Source organism: Entelurus aequoreus, linkage group LG09 (genome assembly GCF_033978785.1).
Source record: "Entelurus aequoreus isolate RoL-2023_Sb linkage group LG09, RoL_Eaeq_v1.1, whole genome shotgun sequence".
In the NCBI taxonomy this organism is placed as follows: Eukaryota; Metazoa; Chordata; class Actinopteri; order Syngnathiformes; family Syngnathidae; genus Entelurus; species Entelurus aequoreus.
The window spans coordinates 19,696,772-19,720,322 of record NC_084739.1 but is presented as its reverse complement, the minus strand read 5'-3'; the positions used below and the strand labels follow the sequence as shown (position 1 = coordinate 19,720,322).

The 23,551-nt window shown below is 38.8% G+C and overlaps 3 protein-coding genes across 6 annotated transcripts in view; 1 reads left to right on the top strand and 2 right to left on the bottom strand.

Moving 5' to 3' along the window:
• Nucleotides 1-207: 207 nt before the first annotated feature.
• The window catches only part of si:dkey-103j14.5 (isoaspartyl peptidase/L-asparaginase), a 108,635-nt gene continuing 85,291 nt past the window's right edge, over nt 208-23,551 (bottom strand). The window contains exons 2-7 of the mRNA XM_062058292.1: nt 16,433-16,647; nt 4,810-4,952; nt 2,695-2,858; nt 725-843; nt 513-623; nt 208-418 (exon numbers count right to left, since the gene is read on the bottom strand). Coding sequence (XP_061914276.1) covers nt 222-418; nt 513-623; nt 725-843; nt 2,695-2,858; nt 4,810-4,952; nt 16,433-16,619 — 921 coding nt within the window. The 5' untranslated portion in view covers nt 16,620-16,647 and the 3' untranslated portion in view covers nt 208-221. The remainder of the gene's footprint in view (nt 419-512; nt 624-724; nt 844-2,694; nt 2,859-4,809; nt 4,953-16,432; nt 16,648-23,551) is intronic.
• On the bottom strand, nt 9,681-13,006 carry LOC133657819 (uncharacterized). Its single transcript, XM_062059603.1, has 2 exons — nt 11,320-13,006; nt 9,681-11,241 (listed from the first exon to the last, which is right to left on the bottom strand). Exons 1-2 carry the CDS (start codon nt 13,004-13,006, stop codon nt 9,938-9,940), a joined length of 2,991 nt encoding a protein of 996 aa, XP_061915587.1. The 3' UTR covers nt 9,681-9,937.
• Nucleotides 21,391-23,551, top strand: part of khdrbs2 (KH domain containing, RNA binding, signal transduction associated 2) — a 144,649-nt gene continuing 142,488 nt past the window's right edge. For all 4 annotated transcript variants that reach the window (XR_009827240.1, XR_009827241.1, XM_062058290.1 and 1 more), the window contains exon 1: nt 21,391-21,692. Coding sequence is in view for 2 of the 4 variants with exons in the window: in XM_062058290.1 (XP_061914274.1) it covers nt 21,602-21,692 (91 nt within the window). In the remaining 2 variants the exon portion in view is untranslated. The remainder of the gene's footprint in view (nt 21,693-23,551) is intronic.

Below are 23,551 nucleotides of genomic sequence, written 5' to 3'. Positions count from 1 at the left end.
TGTGATTTCACGAGATGGTTAAAACTAATGTTTAAAATGTGTCTACAATTGGATAAATATTTATAAATGGTTGATTTATATAGGCTAGTACTAGCCTATATAAATCAACCATTTATAAATACACATTAGTAGGCTAAATGAACCTCTTTAACATAATTGGATAAATACATATAGAAAACATAGATCTCTATTGCATGACATGTAAGCAAAGTAAAAAAGTGTTATTCTTTCAGTTTTTCATTGGGTTCTAATCCATAGTACAGAACATTATTATCCACAGCAGCCCAAGCCATTCGCTCTGTGGTAAACGCTGATGCCCACTGACCCGTTGGAGAAACAACGATGACCCCGCCAGCGCCACGCACGCGCTCTCCCATGTACTGCAGTGACATGTCACACGCCTGGGCCACGGATTTACCTTTGTGGGGGCAAGATCAAAAAAATAAAATAAAAAACAGATTTAAAGTGCAGTACAGTCATTGTCAAATTAAAGTCATGAAATGTACAGTAACCTTGTTCAATGAGAGAAAGGATGCGTTTGGCCAGTGTCACTCTCAGGATAGACTCTCCATGGCCGGTACAAGACACTGCACCACTCGAGTTGTCTGCATATCCGCCACAGCCTTTTTTTTTTGCAACAGAAAACACACTTCATGTAGGCAAAAAGTCAACAATGAAGACAGAAAAGAAGTAGTTGAGAGAGACCAAGAAAATTAAACCAGACCGATGACGGGGGAGTCGCCAACTCTGCCGACCATTTTATTTCGGATTCCTCCAGTGGATGTGGCACAGGCCACATTTCCAGAGCAGTCCACAGCAACAGCACCCACAGTATCATGGGCCCTAGAATGACAACATTATAGGTAACACACAGTTCTTTAACAGTGTTGACAACCAGCTTCTTCCTGCTCTGTTATATAAGAAGAATGTCATAGGAAATGTCTCAATACACCCCCTTAGCACACTGGGATTCAGCATTAGTCCTCTCTAGTCACTTTATACTTTTTACTGTCTCGTTTTCTTTTACATTGCCTCCTAGAGTGGTCTTAGGCCACATTGTATATTGCATATTGTGTATATTGTGTTGTTTTTGTATATTGTGTGGTTTCTTCTTTTTAAAAAAAATGCAAAGCACCTCAGGGAAGCAATCTAAATTTCGTTGGACCTGTACCTATACATGCCCATTGACAATAAAGATCATTCATTCATTCATTCATAATTGCCACCTGTGGTCAGTTAAAGCTGGACTGGCAAATTAACCAACAGGGATTGTATCCCGGTCAGGGTTTTACCAGGAACATGTGCAACTTTATATTTTCATTGTATTAATTGTTTTATTCAGCATTTATTAAACAATTTATTTCTAACAAATTTGTTTTAGTACAAAACAAATTAAATTCAAGTAATAAAGAAAACAAAGTAGAAGAAATATTAAATACAGTTTAAATAGCGCTCCAAAAATTGCAGCTTACTACGGAGCCCCGAAAGGGACATGGGGGGGAAAAACAATTGTAATAATTTTTTGTAATTTTTTTTAGACATGTATCTCGTGCGCACGAGATACATGTCTAAAAAAATCAAATAAGAAATTATAATTAATTTTTTTTTTTTTTTTATAACTTTATAAAAAGTTTCTCATCCGCACGAGATAGTTTCTCGCGCGCACAAGTTACATGTCTAAAAAAAATAAATAAAAAATGATAAATCCCCCCCCCCCCCCCCCATTTCCCTTTAGGGGCTCCGTAGCTTCCCTATATTGCATATTTATTGTATTTTAATTAGATATATTTTATGTATTTTTGGTCTAAATTAAGCATTTTCAAACTTATAAATTAGAAATATTTAGATGACTAGATGAGCCCAAACCAACCACAGTAGGCTTTTTAGTATGGTGGACACTAATTGGCTTAGCCTCAGGCAGCATTACAGTCCTCCCTCGTTAATTGGTTCCGGACATCCATCCATTTCCTACCGGTTATTCCCTTCGGGGTCGCGGGGGGCGCTGGAGCCTATCTCAGCTACAATCGGGCGGAAGGCGAGGTACACCCTGGACAAGTCGCCACCTCATCGCAGGGCCAACACAGATAGACATGACCGCGATAAATGAAATAAATGCCAAATGAAGTCTCACCTAGAGGCCAATACCACTATAGTTTTGTTATTTTTAGTTCATTTAGACATTGATGTGTTTGAAAATGCTTATTTAAGATCAACAAATTGTGGCATTTGATTTAAATAACTTTAAAATCATCTGCAATGTGGTGAAGTTGCTAGATTTGAAGTGCAGCTGTACTGTATTGGATTAAAAGAGTGTAAAAGTGACTCTGTGGGTGTTATTGTTATTATAAGACTCTCCTTAGACTCTCTAGCTGTGAAAATGTTAGATTTATAATTAAGGATTCCTTCTTCGCGGAAATATATTTACTACGGTCAGGCTGGGAGCCACTTAACAGCGATAAACGAGGGTTTACTGTAAACAAATAAAAAAATATATAAAACGTGTGAAATCAAATTGCTCACCTTCCGGACCAAAAAACTGCAGTAGAAGCAGGATGAAAAGATAAATAAATCAGTGCGGAATTGTGTGCTCTTCTGTCTTACAACTGATTTCTTTTCAAACTAAAAGATTGCAGCGTTGTGATTAATGAGGCCATTGAAGTGGAAGCAAGGGTAGGTCTTCAAGATTAAGCCTACCAGCGAGAGTTGAAGCTTTCCATTACGCCTGTCACATATTTCTTGTGCTTCTCCCATTCTTTTCTCTCGTAATTGGACACCAACGTATCAGTGGGAACCGTGGCCATGCCGATGCTCTCTGCGAACAGGTTTGCGCCGCTGTCGGTCAACATGACGTGGTCAGTCTGGGGGTTGTCATGACAGAGAAAATAAAACGTATCAGCTGTGTGAATTGTACTAATACAGTGCATCCGAAAGTATTCACAGCGCTTCACTTTTTCAACATTATGTTATGTTACAGCCTTATTTCAAAAATAAGTATGTTCATTTTTGTCCTTAAAATTCTACACACAATACCCCATAATGTAAGTGTGAATTTTTTTTTTTGTTTGTTTTTTTTTGCAAATGTATTAAAAATAAACATATAAAAAAATCACATGTACATAAGTATTCACTTTGTTGATGCACCTTTGGCAGCAATTACAGATTTAAGTCGTTTTGAATACGATGCCACAAGCTTGGCACACCTATCTTTGGGCAGTTTCTCCCATTCCTATTTGCAGCACCTCTCGAGCTCCATCAGGTTGGATGGGAAGCGTTTGTTTTCATCTAGAATGTCAAACTGTGCTAACTGTGTCTCGTCCTGTTTTGTTTGTTCTCAGAATTTGATAGATGTCGGAGTATTGTGAACTGTGAGAAGCCAATATGTTGGTATCATGGGGTACCCTTTATTCATCATTTTTTTACACTTTTAAACTGTGTGTGGAGGGGGGCGTGGTCTGCGGGTCACAGCCAAAGTCAAGAGACATGAGATGACATTAGATTAGTTATCCGAGATTATCCAGGGTGTCAAACTTGAGTCGGATAATTTCTTAGAGTGCATGGCTCTAGCTTTGTCAACACGAGGTCCACTAAGTTTATGCAGAAAAACAAAAGTCACAAACCCATCCACAAACAAACCAGTCATAGCTTTCAAGGCTCTTATAATTTTGGAAGTCGTTCAAGGTGTAAAATGGGCTGGGTTGGAAAATGAAGTAGATCACAAAGTTCAGGTATGAAGCATTGGGGAAGATGTTGTAGTCTCATACTTACCAACCCTCCCGATTTTTCCGGGAGACTCACGAATTTCAGTGCCCCTTCCGTAAATCTCCTGGGGCATCCATTCTCCCGAATTTCTCCCGATTTTCACCCGGACAACAATATTAAGGGCGTGCCGTGATGGCACCGCCTTTAGCGTCCTCTACAACCTGTCGACGCGTCCGCTTTTTTACCATACAAAGAGCGTGCCGGCCCAGCCTCTGCATACACACGAAAGTGACTGCAAGACATACTTGATCAACAGCCGTACAGGTCACACTGAGGGTGGCCGTATAAACAACTTTAACACTGTTACAAATATGCGCCACACTGTGAACACACGCCAAACAAGAATGACAAACACATTTCGAGAGAACATCCGCACCGTAACACAACATAAACACAACAGAACAAATACCCAGAATCCCTTGCATCCCTAACTCTTCCGGGCTACAATATACACCCCCGCTACCACCAAACACCGCCCCCCAACCCCGGCCTCCTCAACCCGCCCCCCTACACCTTAACCCGCCCCCCCAATCTCCCAAATTCGAAGGTCTCAAGGTTGGCAAGTATGTGTAGTCCACTCTGACTTGTCGATCTGGTAAGGATCCTTACATTCAACAGTTTTCTCCTCGTAACGACGAAGGGACTTCTACTGTAATGACTAACATCGTATCACAGTCGGTGCAATGTTATTTTCCACTGAACAGTTCGGAAATATCATGTGTGCATTGAATAGCGCTATCGTAAACAATGACTCTCGGTGAACAAAGCCTACCAATATGGCCGCTCGCAATGCATTGTGGGATGATTCAGCAAGAAATCCCAGGCACTCTATTATCAGGTACCTTTAATTTGTCATTGCTTTACTATTTAAAACATGTCAGTCTGGAGTGGTCGTAACTGTGATATTGGAGGATGTTATAAACTGTGAGAAGCCAACTGTTATTATCAGAATAAACGGCTAATTCAACCCACAAGAGAAACGTCTGTGATTAAGAAAAACACAATGCATATGAGAGAGAGAGAGAGAGTACACAACCGCTACACCAGCACCTTCTCCATTACTGCGCGTGCCAAAGTAACAGGGTTGGCGATGTTCTTCACTGATGACACAGCACCGCAAGCCAACGTCTTTCCATCCATGATGATGGCGTCCAGCTCCACTTCTCCGTTTGTGTTCAAAGCTGCTCCGTGACCTTTAATGACATCACATAACTATAATAAATGTTTATAAGCCACACGTTACAGTTGAAAAAAAAAAAGTACACGACAACTAGGGCTGCAAATCTTTGGGTGTCCCACGATTTGATTCAATATCGATTCTTGGGGTGACGATTCGATTCAAAATCGATTTTTTTCGATTCAACGCGATTCTCTATTCAAAAACGATATTTTCCCGATTAAAAACGATTCTCGATTCATTCAATACATAGGATTTCAGCAGGATCTACCACAGTCTGCTGACATGCAAGCAGAGTAGTAGATTTTTCTAAAAAGCTTTTATAATTGTAAAGGACAATGTTTTATCAACTGATTGCAATAATGTACATTTGTTTTAACTATTAAAGGAACCAAAAATATGACTTATTTTATCTTTGTGAAAATATTGGACACAGTGTGTTGTCAAGCTTATGAGATGGGATGCAAGTGTAAGCCACTGTGACACTATTGTTCTTTTTTTTTTTTGTATATACGTAAATGTCTAATGATAATGTCAATGAGGGATTTTTAATCACTGCTATGTTGAAATTGTTACTAATATTGATACTGTTGTTGATAATATAAATTTTTGTTTCACTACTTTTGGATTGTTCTGTGTTGTGTTTGTGTCTCCTCTCAATTGCTCTGTTTATTGCAGTTCTGAGTGTTGCTGGGTCGGGTTTGGTTTTGGAATTGGATTGCATTGTTATGGTATTGCTGTGTATTGTTTTGTTGGATTGGTTAATTAAAGAAATAAAAAATAATAATGAATAAATAAATAAATAAAAATCGATTTTTTAAAAATGAGAATCGATTCTGAATCGCACAACGTGAGAATCGCGATTCGAATTCGAATCGATTTTTTCCCACACCCCTAACGACAACAGTACCCCTAATATTTGCTACGGAGGCTAACTTGTGTCTTCATTACCAAATATTTTTTGGAAGCTAAAATTATGCAACAGATTTTTTGCATTTGAGCTTTGTGAACTGATTTTTTTTATGCTGACAATTTCATTGAGTAAAAAACGTGTGCAAAATTAAAAGTCCAGTTTGTTAAAATACAGTGTTTTAAAATTCAGTTTATATAGATTTTGTGAAAAAAATGTGACCCACTTCCAGTAAATAAATTTAAAAAAAAATGTTTCTACATTTAAAAGACTTTCTTGTGGTCTACATAACATTTCATGGTGGTTCTTTGGCCAAGATTTTGCAAAGATTATGTTTTACAGACCGTTTTCAAGCCGCTTTCTGACCGTCTCTTCAAGATGCAGTTTTGTGGGCGGTCTTATTTACGTGCCTCCAATTCGACTGAGTCTTCTCCACGCCAGCCATGTTGTAGTTTTTAGCGCTTCCAGAAGGCATAAGAAAAAGTATCTACATTTGATTGTTTACATTTGATTATTAACAATCCGGGGAGGGTGTTAGTTTAGGGTTGTAGCTGCCTGGAGGTGTACTTTTATTGCGGTTTTGAAGGAGGATAGAGATGCCCTTTCTTTTATACCTGTTGGGAGCACATTCCATATTGATGTGGCATAGAAAGAGAATGAGTTAAGACCTTTGTTAGATCGGAATCTGGGTTTAACGTGGTTAGTGGAGCTCCCCCTTGTGTTGTGGTTATGGCGGTCATTTACGTTAAGGAAGTAGTTTGACATGTACTTCGGTATCAGGGAGGTGTAGCGGATTTTATAGACTAGGCTCAGTGCAAGTTGTTTACGGGTTGTTACGGTAATCAGAGGGACTATGTCACAAAAGTTGCAAACAGATGAGGCGCAAAGTAGAGTGGGCGGGGTTTGGTCACGGAGCAGCCAGTGTGAGACGCGAGTGTGGTATTATGTCTTATATGTGCATGTTTTTTTTGCCTTTTACCTTCATGTTTCACTGTGTTTGTTGCATTTTTGCTGTGTTTTGACGATTGTAAAATATATAAAAAACGAGCTGGGTGTCTAAGTAACTTTCATATGTTCTTAATCAGTGTCGTATTGTTCAGAGTTGATATTGTAAAGCCCGCATTCTTTATTTTCAAGTACATTGTGGGTGTCTTATTAAGTAAAAAAACTGTAAAATTTAATTCATTTTTTTGAGGTGGTCTGTCATAACATTTTCAGTCATCATTTTAAGTGTTTGTGTTAGTGTGTGATCAGCTTGTATCCTTTTTTGGCATTGTAGGATTTTTTTTCACTAATGCACAGCAACCTTCACATGTTTAAAGCCTTCTTAAAAAGGATCCAAGCACATACAGCAGACCTGTGTAGTTCTGCACATTGGCGGAACGAATCAGACCCTATCGGGGGCAGGCTACATGACCAGGATCTTTCAACCCTGTGCTATCGTGCAAAAAAGCTGGGGCTTTTAGCTCTGTAGTCAGCACGCTTGACTCTCATGCCTCAAAGTACACAACCGCTACACTTGGCCTCACTTTTCCTTTTCTACGTGCTTTGCCGCTACACTTTTGTGTCAATATGAGCTGTCACTCATTTTACTATGACTAAAAATGCTCACTTTTAGCTTGTACTCTGTTGACAAGTTGACATATGTGCACTTCGCAAAGTTAAATGTGAGAGTGAAAATAAAGCCAGTCATACTGCACAGCAATTTAGTCAAAATTTTACACCCACTCTATCATTAAAGTCAGTCTTGTAAAGTTGTTATCAAATAAGACTCCTCCTGACTGGGCCAACCTATAAGCCCACACACAAACTGTAGAGTAACCATGTCATGTGACTGCAAACTTGACATCTCATTGGCTGCTTCTGAGACACCATCTATTGGTTCAGTCTTAGTTTACCAGAAGAGGCTTTTTTTTCTCCGAATTTTATCTTAACAATATTATGCAAAACTTCACATACAAAACAAACACCATATTTCAAAATGACCACAACAACATGGAACTAAAAATAAACAAACTCTTCTATTAAACGAGGAGTCCCAAACTTTTTGACTTGGGGGCCGCATTGGGTTTAAACAATTTAGCCGGGGGCCAGGCTGTATGTATGTATATATATGTATATATACACTACCGTTCAAAAGTTTGGGGTCACCCAAACAATTTTGTGGAATAGCCTTCATTTCTAAGAACAAGAATAGACTGTCGAGTTTCAGATGAAAGTTCTCTTTTTCTGGCCATTTTGAGCGTTTAATTGACCCCACAAATGTGATGCTCCAGAAACTCAATCTGCTCAAAGGAAGGTCAGTTTTGTAGCTTATGTAACGAGCTAAACTGTTTTCAGATGTGTGAACATGATTGCACAAGGGTTTTCTAATCATCAATTAGCCTTCTGAGCCAATGAGCAAACACATTGTACCATTAGAACACTGGAGTGATAGTTGCTGGAAATGGGCCTCTATACACCTATGTAGATATTGCACCAAAAACCAGACATTTGCAGCTAGAATAGTCATTTACCACATTAGCATATATAGAGTGTATTTCTTTAAAGTTAAGACTAGTTTAAAGTTATCTTCATTGAAAAGTACAGTGCTTTTCCTTCAAAAATAAGGACATTTCAATGTGACCCCAAACTTTTGAACGGTAGTATATATATATATATATATATATATATATATATATATATATATATATATATATATATATATATATATATATATATATATATATATATATATATATATATATATATATATATATATACATATATATATACATATATATATATATATATATATATATATATATATATATATATATATATATATATATATATATATATCAAGTTCCACTTATTGACTCCGTAAAGGACACCAGGACAACTCGGATTTCCAATTGATCAACTTTATTTATCCAACTTTTTGGCTTTGTTGGTTTCTTTTCTGTTGATCTTCATTCAATCAGGTTGTTAACCTTCGAACACAAGTGTTAACAATGGAAAAACAATATATGTGCAGGTATTTACAAAAAGGTTCAAATTCAACTGACTCAAACAGGTATTATTTTTAAAGTTAAATTTGCAAACTTTTAAATACCATTGTTTAAACTTTAAATTATCTAACATTACTTTTCAAAAGGACTCTAGACACTTAGATTAAATGCATGTGAATGCACTGTCAAATTAACCAGTTTCAGTAAAATGAAACAAGTAAATCAGAAAAGTAGTTTTAGTCACTTTAAAGAAGTCAAAATTAATTGATCATTTAATTTAATCAATCAATCGTTTAATTACTTAATCGTTCACTCAATTAATCATTTAACTAATCATGCAATTAAGTAATCAATCATGTAAATTCATTACCATGATGGAACTGAGTAAATCCACCAAACGGAGTAAAGGTAAGTAAAAGGTAAGTATAATTAACTTAATTAATAAGGTAGCTTAATTAGTAAGGTAAGTATAAAGGTAAGTATAATTAGCTTAACTTTAAGCAAAAGTTTTAACATTTTTATCCTTCAACTTTGCTTTTATCTTTATTACTTTTAACTTTGAACCATAATCTTTGACTTTTTATCCCTTTAAATTGAGCTTATTTAACAATTCAATTAACTCAAGCTTTTTAATTATCAAACAGTAAGAAAATACCCAGATGCAATCAATGCTCAAGGTTGGAGTAAATTTGCTGTGGTTCAAACTAAAAACAATTTAAGACAGGTAAGTAAACCAACATGTCAAGGTGAGTTTTAACAAATAAGCATTTCAGCATATTGCAAAGTGGGTATATTCACCGACCATTGGTGTGTTGGAAGTCTTTAAAAGATGGATCTTGTAGATTTTTGCGTCTTGCCGCTCTGCTTGCTTGCATGAAATGAGACAGCACCACCATTCCTTAACAGCTGCCTTGAATCAGCCAATTGGTGGCCATCTTGACCTTGGTGTTCTGGGAAATGTAGTTCTTTCTGGTACTTCACCAAGGAGTAAGATTAAGGAGGAGACAGCTCCTTACTTCCAGGGCAGGGACACTTCATTCACACTGAGTTTCAACTCCACACCTCCCACTTGGCCCTCATGGTTTTCAAAACCCAATGGGGTCACACAGGTCCTTCTTTCCTTTGTTCTTCAATGGGAATTAGAATGATGAGGCGTCTGACATCCCTATGCAGGATTGTTGCTGGGATTTGATGTCTGAGCCTCTTGGTTTTCGTGGTCGGTTTTTCTTTGTCGCTTGTCTTCTTGATGGGGACAGGATAGCTGGGAAAGGTCCTCACAAGCACGTCTCTTACGATGCCTTTGCTGTCCGTATTGGCTCTGACTACTCTGGCCAGCTTGTACTGTCCTCTCAGGGCATTTTGGTCAGCCAACCAGACCACATCTCCGACAGAAACATTTCGCTCTTTGGTGTGCCATTTGTTTCTTATGAAGAGGTTGGGTCCAGCTAGTTGGCTCCATTTCTTCCAGAATTTGGTGACTTCAGCTTGAATTACTTGCAGTCTTTTATAAGGATAGCGATCAAACTGGAAGTCTCCAGGATCTCCCTTAGGGTTGGCACGCCCTAGGAGCAGAGAGTTCGGGGTGATGTATTCCACACAGTCTTCCCTGCTTTGAGTTCTTGCATCGATTGGTCGCTCATTTGCAAGGTTGGCAGCCATGTAGAGGAAGGTTTGAAATTCACCCCAGGTGAAGACACCATCTCCGCCGACATTGGTCAGGGCCCGTTTGACCACTCTGACAGCCGCTTCTGCAGCACCATTTCTGTGGGGAGAATCCGCAGGGTGGATCTTCCAGGACCATTCTGTTCCATGGTTGGCAGCCATGTCTTCGACTTGAGACTTGTCCAGTCGGTCAAGGAATGTGTACAGCTGTTCCAGAGCAGGTTTGGCGCCCACAAAATTTGTGCCGGGGTCTGACCAGAGCTTCCTGGGATGTCCTCTGAGTGACGTGAACCTCTGATAGGCGAGGAGGAAGCCTTGGGATGACTGGTCACTCACTAGTTCAGTGTGTATGGCACGGGAGGCCATGCAACTGAAGACGATTCCCCACACTTTCAGTCTGGTTCTTTTCTTGACTTCATCCTTCACTTCATAAGGGCCGAATAGGTCCATGGTTGTGAATTCAAAAGGAGCAGCTGGGGTGGTTCGCTCTGGAGGTAAGTCTGCCATGATTTGTTGACACTTCTTTGCTCTGTTCTTTCTGCAAACTATGCAGCTGTCAACTACTTTCTTGGCAATTCTCCGGCCCTTTATTATCCACGCTGTCTTCCTCATCCGTAGAAGGGTTCCTGCTACCCCCTCGTGGTTAGCGTCATGGGATTCTTGTGACAGCAATGTTGACACCCATGCTTCAAATGGCAAGACTGGCACGGCTGTCTCATCTTCGTTAAATATCTGGATCCTCCCTGCACAAACGAGGAGTCCAGTTTTCACATCTTTGAATACTGCCAATCTGCTCAGAGTAGTGACTGGGAATGTTACACCTTCTTGAGCTGCGAGGAAGACGTCTTCACGTGCACCTTCTAGTTCAGTGCCAGCCAATCCAGCCTGCTTGGGTGTTGCCTCCCACTTTGGTTGTCCTGGGTTCGACCTCCTCTTCAGCCACTGCTCGGCAGCTCGTCGTGTCCAGGCAACAACTCTGATCAGTTTTGTCAGGCTACTGAACCTTTTTACAACCACAAGATGTTTCACCCAGCTAGTGGGTTTTCTTCTTGGCATAATAGGTTTCGATTCTTCACAGGGACTTTCCTTTTCCGGAGTGGCCAGTGGGTCTTCTTTTTGCCGACTCATCTTAGCTTGAGCTCTGGTCAGTGCAGCAGAGAATGCCTTTCTTTGAAGCTTGTTTACACTCTCCCTGGCCTGGGCTGCAACTTCTCCAGCTGACTGAATAGGCCACTCCTCCACTGGCCACTTCAGGAACTCTGGTCCGTTTTGCCATGTGGATTCCTCATTTAAGTCTTTGGGATTGCCTCCTCTTGTTATTAAGTCAGCAATGTTCAGATCTCCTCTGGTCCACCACCAGTCTTGCACTGGCCCGGACATCTGGATTTCGCCCACTCTGTTGGCGAAGAAGGTTTGGTATCCGTATGATTCTCGTTGGATGGCCCCGAGGACTGTTTGACTGTCCAGTAGGTGGAACCATTTCTCAATCTTCATACGGGCATGTTTCTCCACGTACTTCCGAATTCTGGCAGCAAAGACTGCGCCACAGATTTCTGCTTTTACAGCATCTCCCTTTTGGTCCAGGGGTGTCAGTTTGGCCTTTGCTTCCACGAATCGAACTTCAGTTCCGTGACTTGTCTCCCATCTGACGTACATCACAGCACCATAGGTTTTGTCACTTCCGTCAGAAAATGTGATGCCGTAGGGTTTCCCTTTCCAGTCGGGCGGTGTGAGGCTCCTGTGGAATTTCACCTGTCCAAGCTGGGCATATTCCTCGAAGAGCTGTATGGCTTCTTCCCTGAGTCTTTCTGAAAGAGGTTGATCCCAGGTTTCTTGGGTCAGCTTGCCCCCCCCTCCTTCTTGGAATGCTTTACGGACGAGAATTGCTCCCTTCTGCTTGACCGGTGCAACTAGGCCGATTGGGTCGTACAGTGCAGCAACTTGGCTTAGGAGAGCTCTCCTCGTCAGTGGGTTAGGCGTTTCAGCTCTCACCTCCTCTTCAAGAAGATCTTTGCCAACTCTCATCTTTTTCTTCCTATTGGAAAAGTTAACCGCCGTCAGCATGTACAGTTTGTCTTTGTCCACCTGGTAGCCGATGCCCAGGGCTTTGTTCTCTCCTTCTCTTATTTGGTTTGGAAGAATCAAGGTGTTTCCTTGCTCTGGCTTTAGGACATCCGCTTCAGTTTCTTTCCTCCCACTTTGCCCTGACCTGACCCATGGTTTGAGGAAGAAGCCTCCAGCCTTTAGGACCTCTTCAACTCCAGCTGTGATTTGGTCAAGTCTGTTCAGGTCATTGTGGGAGGTCAACAGGTCATCCACATAGCTGTCTTCTTCAATGACTCTGCGTTCATCCTGCAGGTGAGTGAAGTTGGGCAGACTTGCAGTTTCCCTCATGGCCAATTGAGCAATGCAGCCAGCAGGTTTGTCGCCCATATTGACTCTGGTGACGGCATACTCACTGATTTCCTCTTCTGGGCTGTCTCTCCACAGGAACCTGTGCAGATGCATCTCTCGCTCTTCCAACCAGACAGAGTTATACATCTTTCTGAGGTCGCCCAGAGCTGCGTTCACTCCTTCTCTGAATCGGAGCAGGACAGCTCTGATGGGGTTGAGAACTGGGGTCCTTCAAGGCAGCTGTTAAGGAATGGTGGTGCTGTCTCATTTCATGCAAGCAAGCAGAGCGGCAAGACGCAAAAATCTACAAGATCCATCTTTTAAAGACTTCCAACACACCAATGGTCGGTGAATATACCCACTTTGCAATATGCTGAAATGCTTATTTGTTAAAACTCACCTTGACATGTTGGTTTACTTACCTGTCTTAAATTGTTTTTAGTTTGAACCACAGCAAATTTACTCCAACCTTGAGCATTGATTGCATCTGGGTATTTTCTTACTGTTTGATAATTAAAAAGCTTGAGTTAATTGAATTGTTAAATAAGCTCAATTTAAAGGGATAAAAAGTCAAAGATTATGGTTCAAAGTTAAAAGTAATAAAGATAAAAGCAAAGTTGAAGGATAAAAATGTTAAAACTTTTGCTTAAAGTTAAGCTAATTATACTTACCTTTATACTTACCTTACTAATTAAGCTACCTTATTAATTAAGTTAATTATACTTACCTTTTACTTACCTTTACTCCGTTTGGTGGATTTACTCAGTTCCATCATGGTAATGAATTTACATGATTGATTACTTAATTGCATGATTAGTTAAATGATTAATTGAGTGAACGATTAAGTAATTAAACGATTGATTGATTAAATTAAATGATCAATTAATTTTGACTTCTTTAAAGTGACTAAAACTACTTTTCTGATTTACTTGTTTCATTTTACTGAAACTGGTTAATTTGACAGTGCATTCACATGCATTTAATCTAAGTGTCTAGAGTCCTTTTGAAAAGTAATGTTAGATAATTTAAAGTTTAAACAATGGTATTTAAAAGTTTGCAAATTTAACTTTAAAAATAATACCTGTTTGAGTCAGTTGAATTTGAACCTTTTTGTAAATACCTGCACATATATTGTTTTTCCATTGTTAACACTTGTGTTCGAAGGTTAACAACCTGATTGAATGAAGATCAACAGAAAAGAAACCAACAAAGCCAAAAAGTTGGATAAATAAAGTTGATCAATTGGAAATCCGAGTTGTCCTGGTGTCCTTTACGGAGTCAATAAGTGGAACTTGACAGTTGTTAACCATTGGTGTGTTGGAAGTCTTTAAAAGATGGATCTTGTAGATTTTTGCGTCTTGCCGCTCTGCTTGCTTGCATGAAATGAGACCGCACCACCATTCCTTAACAGCTGCCTTGAATCAGCCAATTGGTGGCCATCTTGACCTTGGTGTTCTGGGAAATGTAGTTCTTTCTGGTACTTCACCAAGGAGTAAGATTAAGGAGGAGACAGCTCCTTACTTCCAGGGCAGGGACACTTCATTCACACTGAGTTTCAACTCCACAATATATGTCACGTTATCGATGGAAAAATGCATTTTTAGACTATATGATTTGCCTGAGCGGCTAGGAGACACAGAGAGTAACATCCATCCATCCATTTTCTACCGCGTGTCCCTTTCGGGGTCGCGGGGGGTGCTGGAGCCTATCAGCTGCATTCGGGCGGACAAGTCGTCATGTCATCGCAGGGCCAACACAGATAGACAGACAACATTCACACTCACATTCACACACTAGGGCCAATTTAGTGTTGCCAATCAACCTATCCTCAATTGCATGTTTTTGGAAGTGGGAGGAAGCCGGAGTACCCGGAGGGAACCCACACAGTTACAAGGAGAACATGCAAACTCCACACAGAAAGATCCCGAACCCGGGATTGAACGCAGGATCTTCGTATTGTGAGGCACATGCACTAACCCCTGTTTCACCGTGCTGCACGAGAGTAATAAGCGGAAGAAAATGGATTAGAAAAGACAGATTTAAAAATAATAAAAAAATAAATAAAATACTTTTTTCTTTTTTTTTAACTTGGGACTTCCCGTGGGCCGGATTTTAGACGCTGGTGGGCTCAAGTAGTAAAACTTGAAAAAAAAAAAAAGAAATAAAAGAAACAAAAACAAAACAAAACAAACATGTAAGCACCATACTATAAATTACTGCTTACTATGAGTATAGGTTTTCATGGCCTTTTTGTTTATCTTTGTCATCATTAGTGAGTTGTATTTATTTCATTTTAGAATAAAAAAAATTACTACATAACATCACTCAGGATTTGCAAATATGACATTTTCCTAAAAGACATAAAAGTTTGGTAGCAACACGTATGTTTGCACTGAATGTTTATAAAGTTTGAAACAGCCTTTTAACTAGGCTGACCATATTCTGAAATCCCAAAAAGAGGACACACAGCACGCCAAGGCTGGGACTAGGTGAAAATTTGCCAAAGATACTCGAACTTGCTTTATAAATAATATATTTATTTAAATAAAGCATTTTTTCTCCTCTTTTGACAGCAGTGTTGGCGCTAGGAATTTTCAAAATGGGGTCCCAGGGACCCCATCAAGTCATAAAAACGGGATCCCACGGTAAATTTTTGGGGTCCCACTTTTTTGTAAGCGTTTTGAAAACAAATGATAAATGTATGCATTATCCTGTTACATCTCATATTCTATATTGTGTTATGGAAAAAGGTTGTCATAAATGTTACTTAATTCATTAAAAAAATAATTAAAAAAGAAAACAAATGTGTATGCATATGTAAATGTATTCAGTTATAAACATTCATTCACTTTCTTCTTTCCTTCATGGATCTAAACTTTACCGCTGCTGGTATTTTTTTCTATACCTCTATTTAATAAGTTGTAAGTGTATTTATTTCAGTATAAAAGTGTGAAAAGTGTTTTGCTTAGGTCATGAAATTATTATAATGGTGTGCTAGAGCATACATACATTATTTATTTAACGCTTAATTCTCTAGAGTCTACATCAACTTCAGAGCTGTCCCTCATTTCAAAATGTTTTAGTTTTATTTTTTATGCTGTTTTTTTGTTTGTTTGTTTTCTGCCCTTTTTTGTCAAAGAAAACTATGTTTTTTTTATGGCAAACACACAAAATATGCAAAATCTTCCACCAAAAATATTTTTCAAAGTGTAATATTTGATGTGAAGTAATGGGAGCCTTGGATAGGTCAATAATTCATAACATTGATTTTGATTCCATATTATGTTTTGAGCAATGACAGTTTGAAACAAAAACAAACAGCTTTGTTTTATTAGTCAACATTGCAACTTTTTCTAAATGACATTTCACCTGTAAGCTTTTTTTATTCCACATTTGTTATGCTTTTGTTTATTTTAATAGTATTTTTAGAATGTACCGTGGGCCTTTAAAACATTAGCTGCGGGTAAATTATCAGCGCAATTTGATGTTCACAAAATTCAAACGCAAAAAAATTCAGTTTCACAAAAAAAGTTTGCTTACCTGCATTAAACACATGGTTATCTTCCAAGGCCCGCACGGCCAACTCGACAGCATCCAGGGCGCTGCCTGCTTTTTGCAGCACAGCAAAGCCTTGACGTGCTGCTGCCTTCACTCCATCCATTTTCACCTTGGCGAGGTCATCGGGAATGGCCCACGCTCCGCCGTGCACGACTATGACCGCTGACATCTTCCTACTCGAACACTGAATGGCACACCTGTCACGGTTGGAAAAGAAAGCCACCTTTATTAGAAAGTAAAAGTTAAGTCTCATAAACATAGAATATGTCCTTTCATTATAGTGTTCCGATGCTAAATGGGAAAACATATGTCTGTATATTTAAATAGAACAATCTCTACAAATGTTTGATTTATTGGAAAATTACCTGTCGGATGCAAGTAGTTTGTTGCCTGTTTAGTTTGTGACAAATGTACTTTGCTCCAGCTCTACTTCTGGTTAGAATGACCGCCTTTTGAGTCACGTGATTGCTTAACACGTGACGCCACGTCCTCGTTTGACCCTTCTTTGGTAATTGAAGCCATCTCTTGTGTAGAGTGTTCCTGCTTGGAATTATGATCGAGAAGGAGTAAGAAACACGTCTAAGTATGACGACTTTATTGCTTGATATATGCGTTAAAGGTCAGTGTAATACCCAGAATCGATGTTTAAGTCCTTTGTAAAGTTACAAATGACTTAAAGTTAGTATTATTTGCAGATGACACAACTGTGTTTTTGTTCAGGAGAGAACACACAGAAGATAATAACAGAAGAAATGAACAAATTAAAAAGATGGTTTGACAAAAACAGACTATCTTTGAATCCCAGCAAAACTAAAATAATGCTATTTGGTAACAGTAGAAGAGAAAGTCAAACACAAATACAAATAGACGGAGTAGATATTGAGGGTAAAAGAAAACACATTTTTGGGTGTAATAATAGATAAAATTAATTGGAAATCTCATGTAAAAAATATACAACATAAAGTAGCAAGAAACACATCAATAATGAATAAAGCAAAACATGTTCTCGACCAAAAATCACTTCATATTCTCTACTGTTCGCTACTGTTACCATATCTGAGTTATTGTGTAGAAATATGGGGAAACAACTACAAATGTGCGCTTCATTCTCTAACTGTGTTACAAAAAACATCAATTAGAATAATACATAATGTTGGATATAGAGAACATACAAACCCTTTATTTATTAAATCAAAAATATTGAAATTCAACGATTTGGTGCATTTGCAAACAGCTAAAATTATGTACAAAGCAAACTACAACCTGCTACCCAAGAATGTACAACATTTTTTCTCAACAAAAGAGGAGAAATATAACCTAAGGGGAAAATTTCATTTAAAACATTTGTATGCTCGTACAACACTTAAAACCTTTAGCATATCAGTATGTGGAATTAAATTATGGAATGGATTAAGCAAAGAAATCAAACAAAGCACCAATATGATTCAGTTTAAAAGACTGTTCAAACTACAAGTGTTCACAAAGTACACAGAACAAGAATCATGTCCTTATGAACATCTTGAACCCTTTTTTTTTTTTATTGAGACAAAGATTATTTATGTATTTAATATTTGTATGCTTACTATGGTATATCATTTATTATTATTTATTTGTGCACTGTTCTGTTACAGAGAACAAGGAAATTGGATAAAATTGCTATGGTATGAAAAGGGGTAGGATATACTAAGCTCTGCTTCTTCCTACTCCTTTCCGGACGTGCTGTAATGAAACAACTGGAAATGTGTGATGCATTACATTGTATCGTATGCATGTTCCAAATAAACTGAAACTGAACTGAACTGATATTCAGGAAGGAAGAAAGAAACGCTTCACAAAAACAAAAGGCGTATGTACTAAAATGTACCTTTACAATTATTTTGTAAGCTATTACAGGTTTAGGGAAATGTGCAAAAGTGTTTAATGGCCACCAGAGGGCGACAACGATTCACCAAAGACTAGGGTAGGCATTTGAAATACAGTGCAGGGTGAGAGAGAGTGTGCAATTAGTCAACATTTATGAACTAATTTACAGTAAAACCATTTGCAAACTCGAAGTTTGAGCTTTTTTAAACGACTAAAGAACATAATGTCATGGCTGTGTTGAGTTTCCAATAATTTCTCTTATTTTTTTGTGATAGAGTGATTGGAGCACATACTTGTTGGTCACAAAAAACATTCATGAAGTTTGGTTCTTTTATGAATTTATTATGGGTCAACTGAAAATGTGACCAAATCTGCTGGGTCAAAAGTATACATACAGCAATCTTAATATTGGGTTTCATGTCCCTTGGCAAGTTTCACTGCAATAAGGCACTTTTGGTAGCCATCCACAATCTTCTGCTTGAATTTTTGACCACTCCTCTTGACAAAATTGGTGCAGTTCAGCGAAATTTTTTGGTTTCTTCAGCATTGTCCCCACGTTTAAGTCGGCACTTTGGGAAGGCCATTCTAAAACCTTAATTCTAGCCTGATTTAGCCATTCCTTTACCACTTTTGACGTGTGTTTGGGGTCATTGTCCTGTTGAAACACCCAACTGCGCCCAAGACCCAACCTCCGGGCTGATGATTTTAGGTTGTCCTGAAGAATTTGGAGGTAATCTTCTTTTTTCATTGTCCCATATACTCTCTGTAAAGCACCAGTTCCATTGGCAGCAAAACAGGCCCAGAGCATAATACTACCACCACCATGTTTGACGGTAGGCATGGTGTTCCTGGGATTAAAGGCCTCACATTTTCTCCTCCAAACATATTGCTGAGTATTGTGGCCAAACAGCTCAATTTTTGTTTCATCTGACCACAGAACTTTCCTCCAGAAGGTCTTATCTTTGTCCATGTTCCTGATTGGAATTATGACCAGGAAAACTGGTTCTAAGAATAAAAAATATGGCTAATTATGACGACTTTATTGCTTGATATTAGGGGTGTAACGGTACGTGTATTTGTATTGAACCATTTCGGTACGGGGGTTTCGGTTCGGTTCGGAGGTGTACCAAACGAGTTTGCACACGAACATATTAAGTAGCCGCCTCCGCTTCCTTCTGCCTCTGTCTCTGGCAGTCCTCTACACAGCACCCAGCATTGTCCCACCCACACAACCATCTGATTGGTTACAAACAGAGCGGTAACAGCCAATCAGCAGTGCGTATTCAGAGCGCATGCAGTCAGTGCTTAGCGTTTAGCAGGTAAGGATCAGGCAGCGGACTCTCCCCAAATTATAATAAACACCTCCCAGTCAACTACTAGTAACATCACTATGAGCCGGTTGACCTTCTAGAAATATAAAAGGCAGTTCAGCTCGCTCGCAGTCCTGGCTTGAGGTGAAGGCTAATTCGCTTTTAGCGTAACGTTAGCTCATTTTGCGGTGTGTGTGGTGTGTGTGTGTGTGTGTGTGTAACGGACAGCAAAGCCCTGTCTGTCTGTTATTTCACTTTACCTTTTTCTGTGTTGATTGAGCTGTGTTGAAGCAGCAAAAAAGGACATTATGTTAAATGAAGAGTTTCTGTCTCTGATAGTTGATATAATAATGTAACTGCATCATTAAGCCTACATGAACTCCATGGTGTTCAGCGATGAATAGTCTCTCCTATTGCTATTGTACCATTTTTTCAGCTATAGTTACATTAATCATTAGAAATGCAGCAGCCTGTAATGTTTGTAGGTGTTCTTTGTTGCTGCTTCAATATTGAGACGGTTAGATTGATTTGGATGCTTTAATCATCAACCTCGCTTGCATGCACCTGTCTCATGGATCAGGCGTAACTGTTCTCACATTGTCCACTAGTGCGTGATGACGTCATCACGCAGCCAGCGTATATCTAAATATCACACAGCCTAGTTTTGAATGGCAGGGTCCCTGCTATCACATGTTGATAAAAATATAACATTTACATAATAAAATCAACTACAGGCTTCCCAAGTGCTGTAATAAATTAAGCATGATGAGTTGACTTGAAACTGTTTAATGTTGCACTTTTTATATATAGAAGAAAAGTTTTGTCATTGTATTTAATCTGAGCAACAACTTGAGGCAGTTTAATGTTGATTAACGTGGGCAGAATTATTATAGTCTTCCCAATGTTAAAAGGATAAAGCCATTGTTTACAAATTTGGTAAATAAATAACCAAAAAATGTATATTTTGTTGTTTTCTTACTGTACAGAAAATGAACCGAACTGTGACCTCTAAACCGAAGTACGTACCGAACCGAAATTTGTGTGTACCGTTACACCCCTACTTGATATATGTGTTAAAGCTGGCGTATCGGCATTTCTCTTTTGTTTGGAACTTTGGAAGGTAAGTTAAATAACCACAACCAATGTTCAGCAAGGAAGAAAGAAACGCTTCACAAAACCAAAGCTGTATGTAGCCAAGAATTAACCTTTACAATTATTTTGTAAGCTATTACAAGTTTAGGGAAATGTGCAAAACTGTTTTATGGCCACTAGAGGGCGACAACAATTCACCAAAGATTAGGGTAGGCATTAGAATTACAGAGCAGGGTGAGAGACAGGGACAAGCGGTAGAAAAATGGATGGATGGTGAGAGATAGTGTGCAATTAGTCAACATTTATGAACAAATTTACAGTAAAACCATTTGCAAACTCAAAGTTTGAGCTTTTTTTAAATGACTAACAAATCAAACCTGCAGTCATAGAACATTAAAATGTGCACTAAAAAGAGAGGATGTCTATTAAATTTGACAGGCATATATTTATTTTTTATTCATGCAGGGATCATGATGTGGTGCCGTCTATTTCAACATACTTTTCTTTTTGTGTTTTCAGGTTCTTCAGACACTCATCTATAGATCCAAGTCACTATGCATATGCACTCAACGTGGAGGCAAGGAGGGGTGCCTTTGTTCTGCAGCACCGTCAGTCCCCTCAGCATGTGTCCAATCGTGGTTCCACGAAGGAGGGGAGGGGGACACCCAGTGCGAGTATGACCTTCTGGCGGGGTGCCGAGGAGGCGAGGCAGCAGCCAGAGGTGGAGGAGATGGGCTCACATTTATGAATCACAAGTCCAACTGCAGGCAGGCAAGCGTCACGCAGACATTGGAGGACGATCAATTTGGGCTTTTTCTTTGTGCTCTAGGTGACTAACATCAGGAGCTTTATATTTTTTCCTCGAACGTCTGCACGACCTGCAAGAATGCATCCAAATAACTACTTGCCAGAGCTGGTGGCTGAGAAAAACACGTTGGACCCTCAGTTTGTCCATGCCGTGCGTCTGCTTGCAGAAGGTACGTCAAGACATTGTTTCTATTGACATGTGCATAACTTTTTAAAATGTTTCCCTCCATCGAGTAGGTAAAGTCCTGGACACCGACTCCCCAAAAGACATATGATGAATATGAGTGAAATGCTGAAAATGTGACTAATGTGCATCAAATATCATGCATTTCTAATGTTTATGTGGTTATAATGCATGCAATATTGTTAGAGGCTTGCATGAGTACCTCTTAACTATAATGAAAGTGACAATGTGAAGGAATCTTGCAACCATTCTCATATGCTGGGTAAAACTACGGGGAATTACTTTTTCAGCACAGTGTAAACACTGAGACAGGTGCTCCGCTGTGATTTAACACTGTAACCGTGCAGAATAGTCCTTAGGGAGCCATTAATATACAGGCACTGTATCATATTTAATGGGAGGCTTATTACTGCTAAGAAAAACAGGTAATAATCTCAACTGGTTCAAGGTAAGGATGTAATGGATTCTGCACATCCTTTCAGATAGAAAGATAGTTAAAGTGGTATGTATATGAATGGATTCATTTAAATATCAAATAATATGGAATTCTACAAATGTGTTGTGTATTTATATGCAAATGGGTCGATTGATGTGTCATGTCCAAGAGATGCAATTGAAAAGATAATACCAGAGTTGACAGCATAATGCAACACGCATGAATACACAGGTGACACTTTACTTTGAATGGACACAAAGTATACAGTAATGTGTTGATGAAACACCTGGCGGGCCGTGCACTCGTCTCTCACTGCGATGCAAAGTGGAGCAGGAATAAGATATTTCGCCTCACAGTATGGCAGATCCAATTCCCACAAGGCTGATTCACATATCTTGCAGACCAAGTGATCGTTACCCATCAGGTTAAGTCAGGCTTTTTTATTGCATGCTGTAATTTTAAAGTTATATTTTATTCATGGAGTTCCATGTAGGAATCAACAATTGAATGTATCTCTGTTTGCAAAGTAAAGCACACAAAACACACTTCATGGGGCGTGTAGTTTTATGATTCTTAAAACTGAATTTGTCCATTAAGAACTGAAGCAAAGAAGTTTCAACTTCTAACTTAAACATAATATTTTTGACAGAAATACACACTTTAAAACACATACATTTGGATTTTGCATTTGAAATTGCTGCCCAGTGTTCAATCTTTGTCAGATTTAGTCAAACCTGTTTGAGCCTGCTGTATAAAAACATTTGTCTGAATTGGGTGATTTTGTAATGTGTATTTTTAAATACTTTTCAAGATTGTGTGGCTTCTCACCAAAGTTCAATAGAAGAGAAAGAGAGCTCGCTGTGATCTAGTGCTGTGCGATGTGGACAAAAATTCCCGATAATGGTATGCAGTATATCACAATGGGGGAAATAATACATTTTAGATGCATCGCAATTCGGACACGGACGATTAAAAAGTCGATTAGTAAACGTCAATGATCGATTTATACATAAAGTAATGCAGACGGTTCTAGCGAGCCACCTCACTGAGAGATCTGACCAGCTTCTTTATTATATCAAATCAAATCAAACTTTATTTATACAGCACTTTTCATGCACAGGCAAGTGGCAAGCACAAAGTGCTGTACAAAACAAAACAAACAAACACAAATAAATAATAATAGAAGAAAACACACGCATTCACACACACAGCACTAATGACAATAACAAGGCAAAAACAAAGCATGGCATGGCACTGATGATTTGAGGTAAAACGACACCTTTGAGGCATCCACACTGAAGAATAACAAAAATGATCGTCGTACATGTACTGTACATATATTTTATCACATTTTATAATATATACATACATACACACATACATAAATACATATATGTGTATGTATATAT

What these genes read in the sequence shown, in the direction of transcription:
- LOC133657819 (XM_062059603.1), bottom strand. Translation starts at nt 13,006, where the DNA reads ATGCATCTGCACAGGTTCCTGTGGAGAGACAGCCCAGAAGAGGAAATC. An exon ending in CTTCCTCGCAGCTCAAGAAG is followed by an intron (nt 11,242 to 11,319) that starts GTGTAACATTCC and finishes TCGTTTGTGCAG; the next exon opens with GGAGGATCCAGATATTTAAC.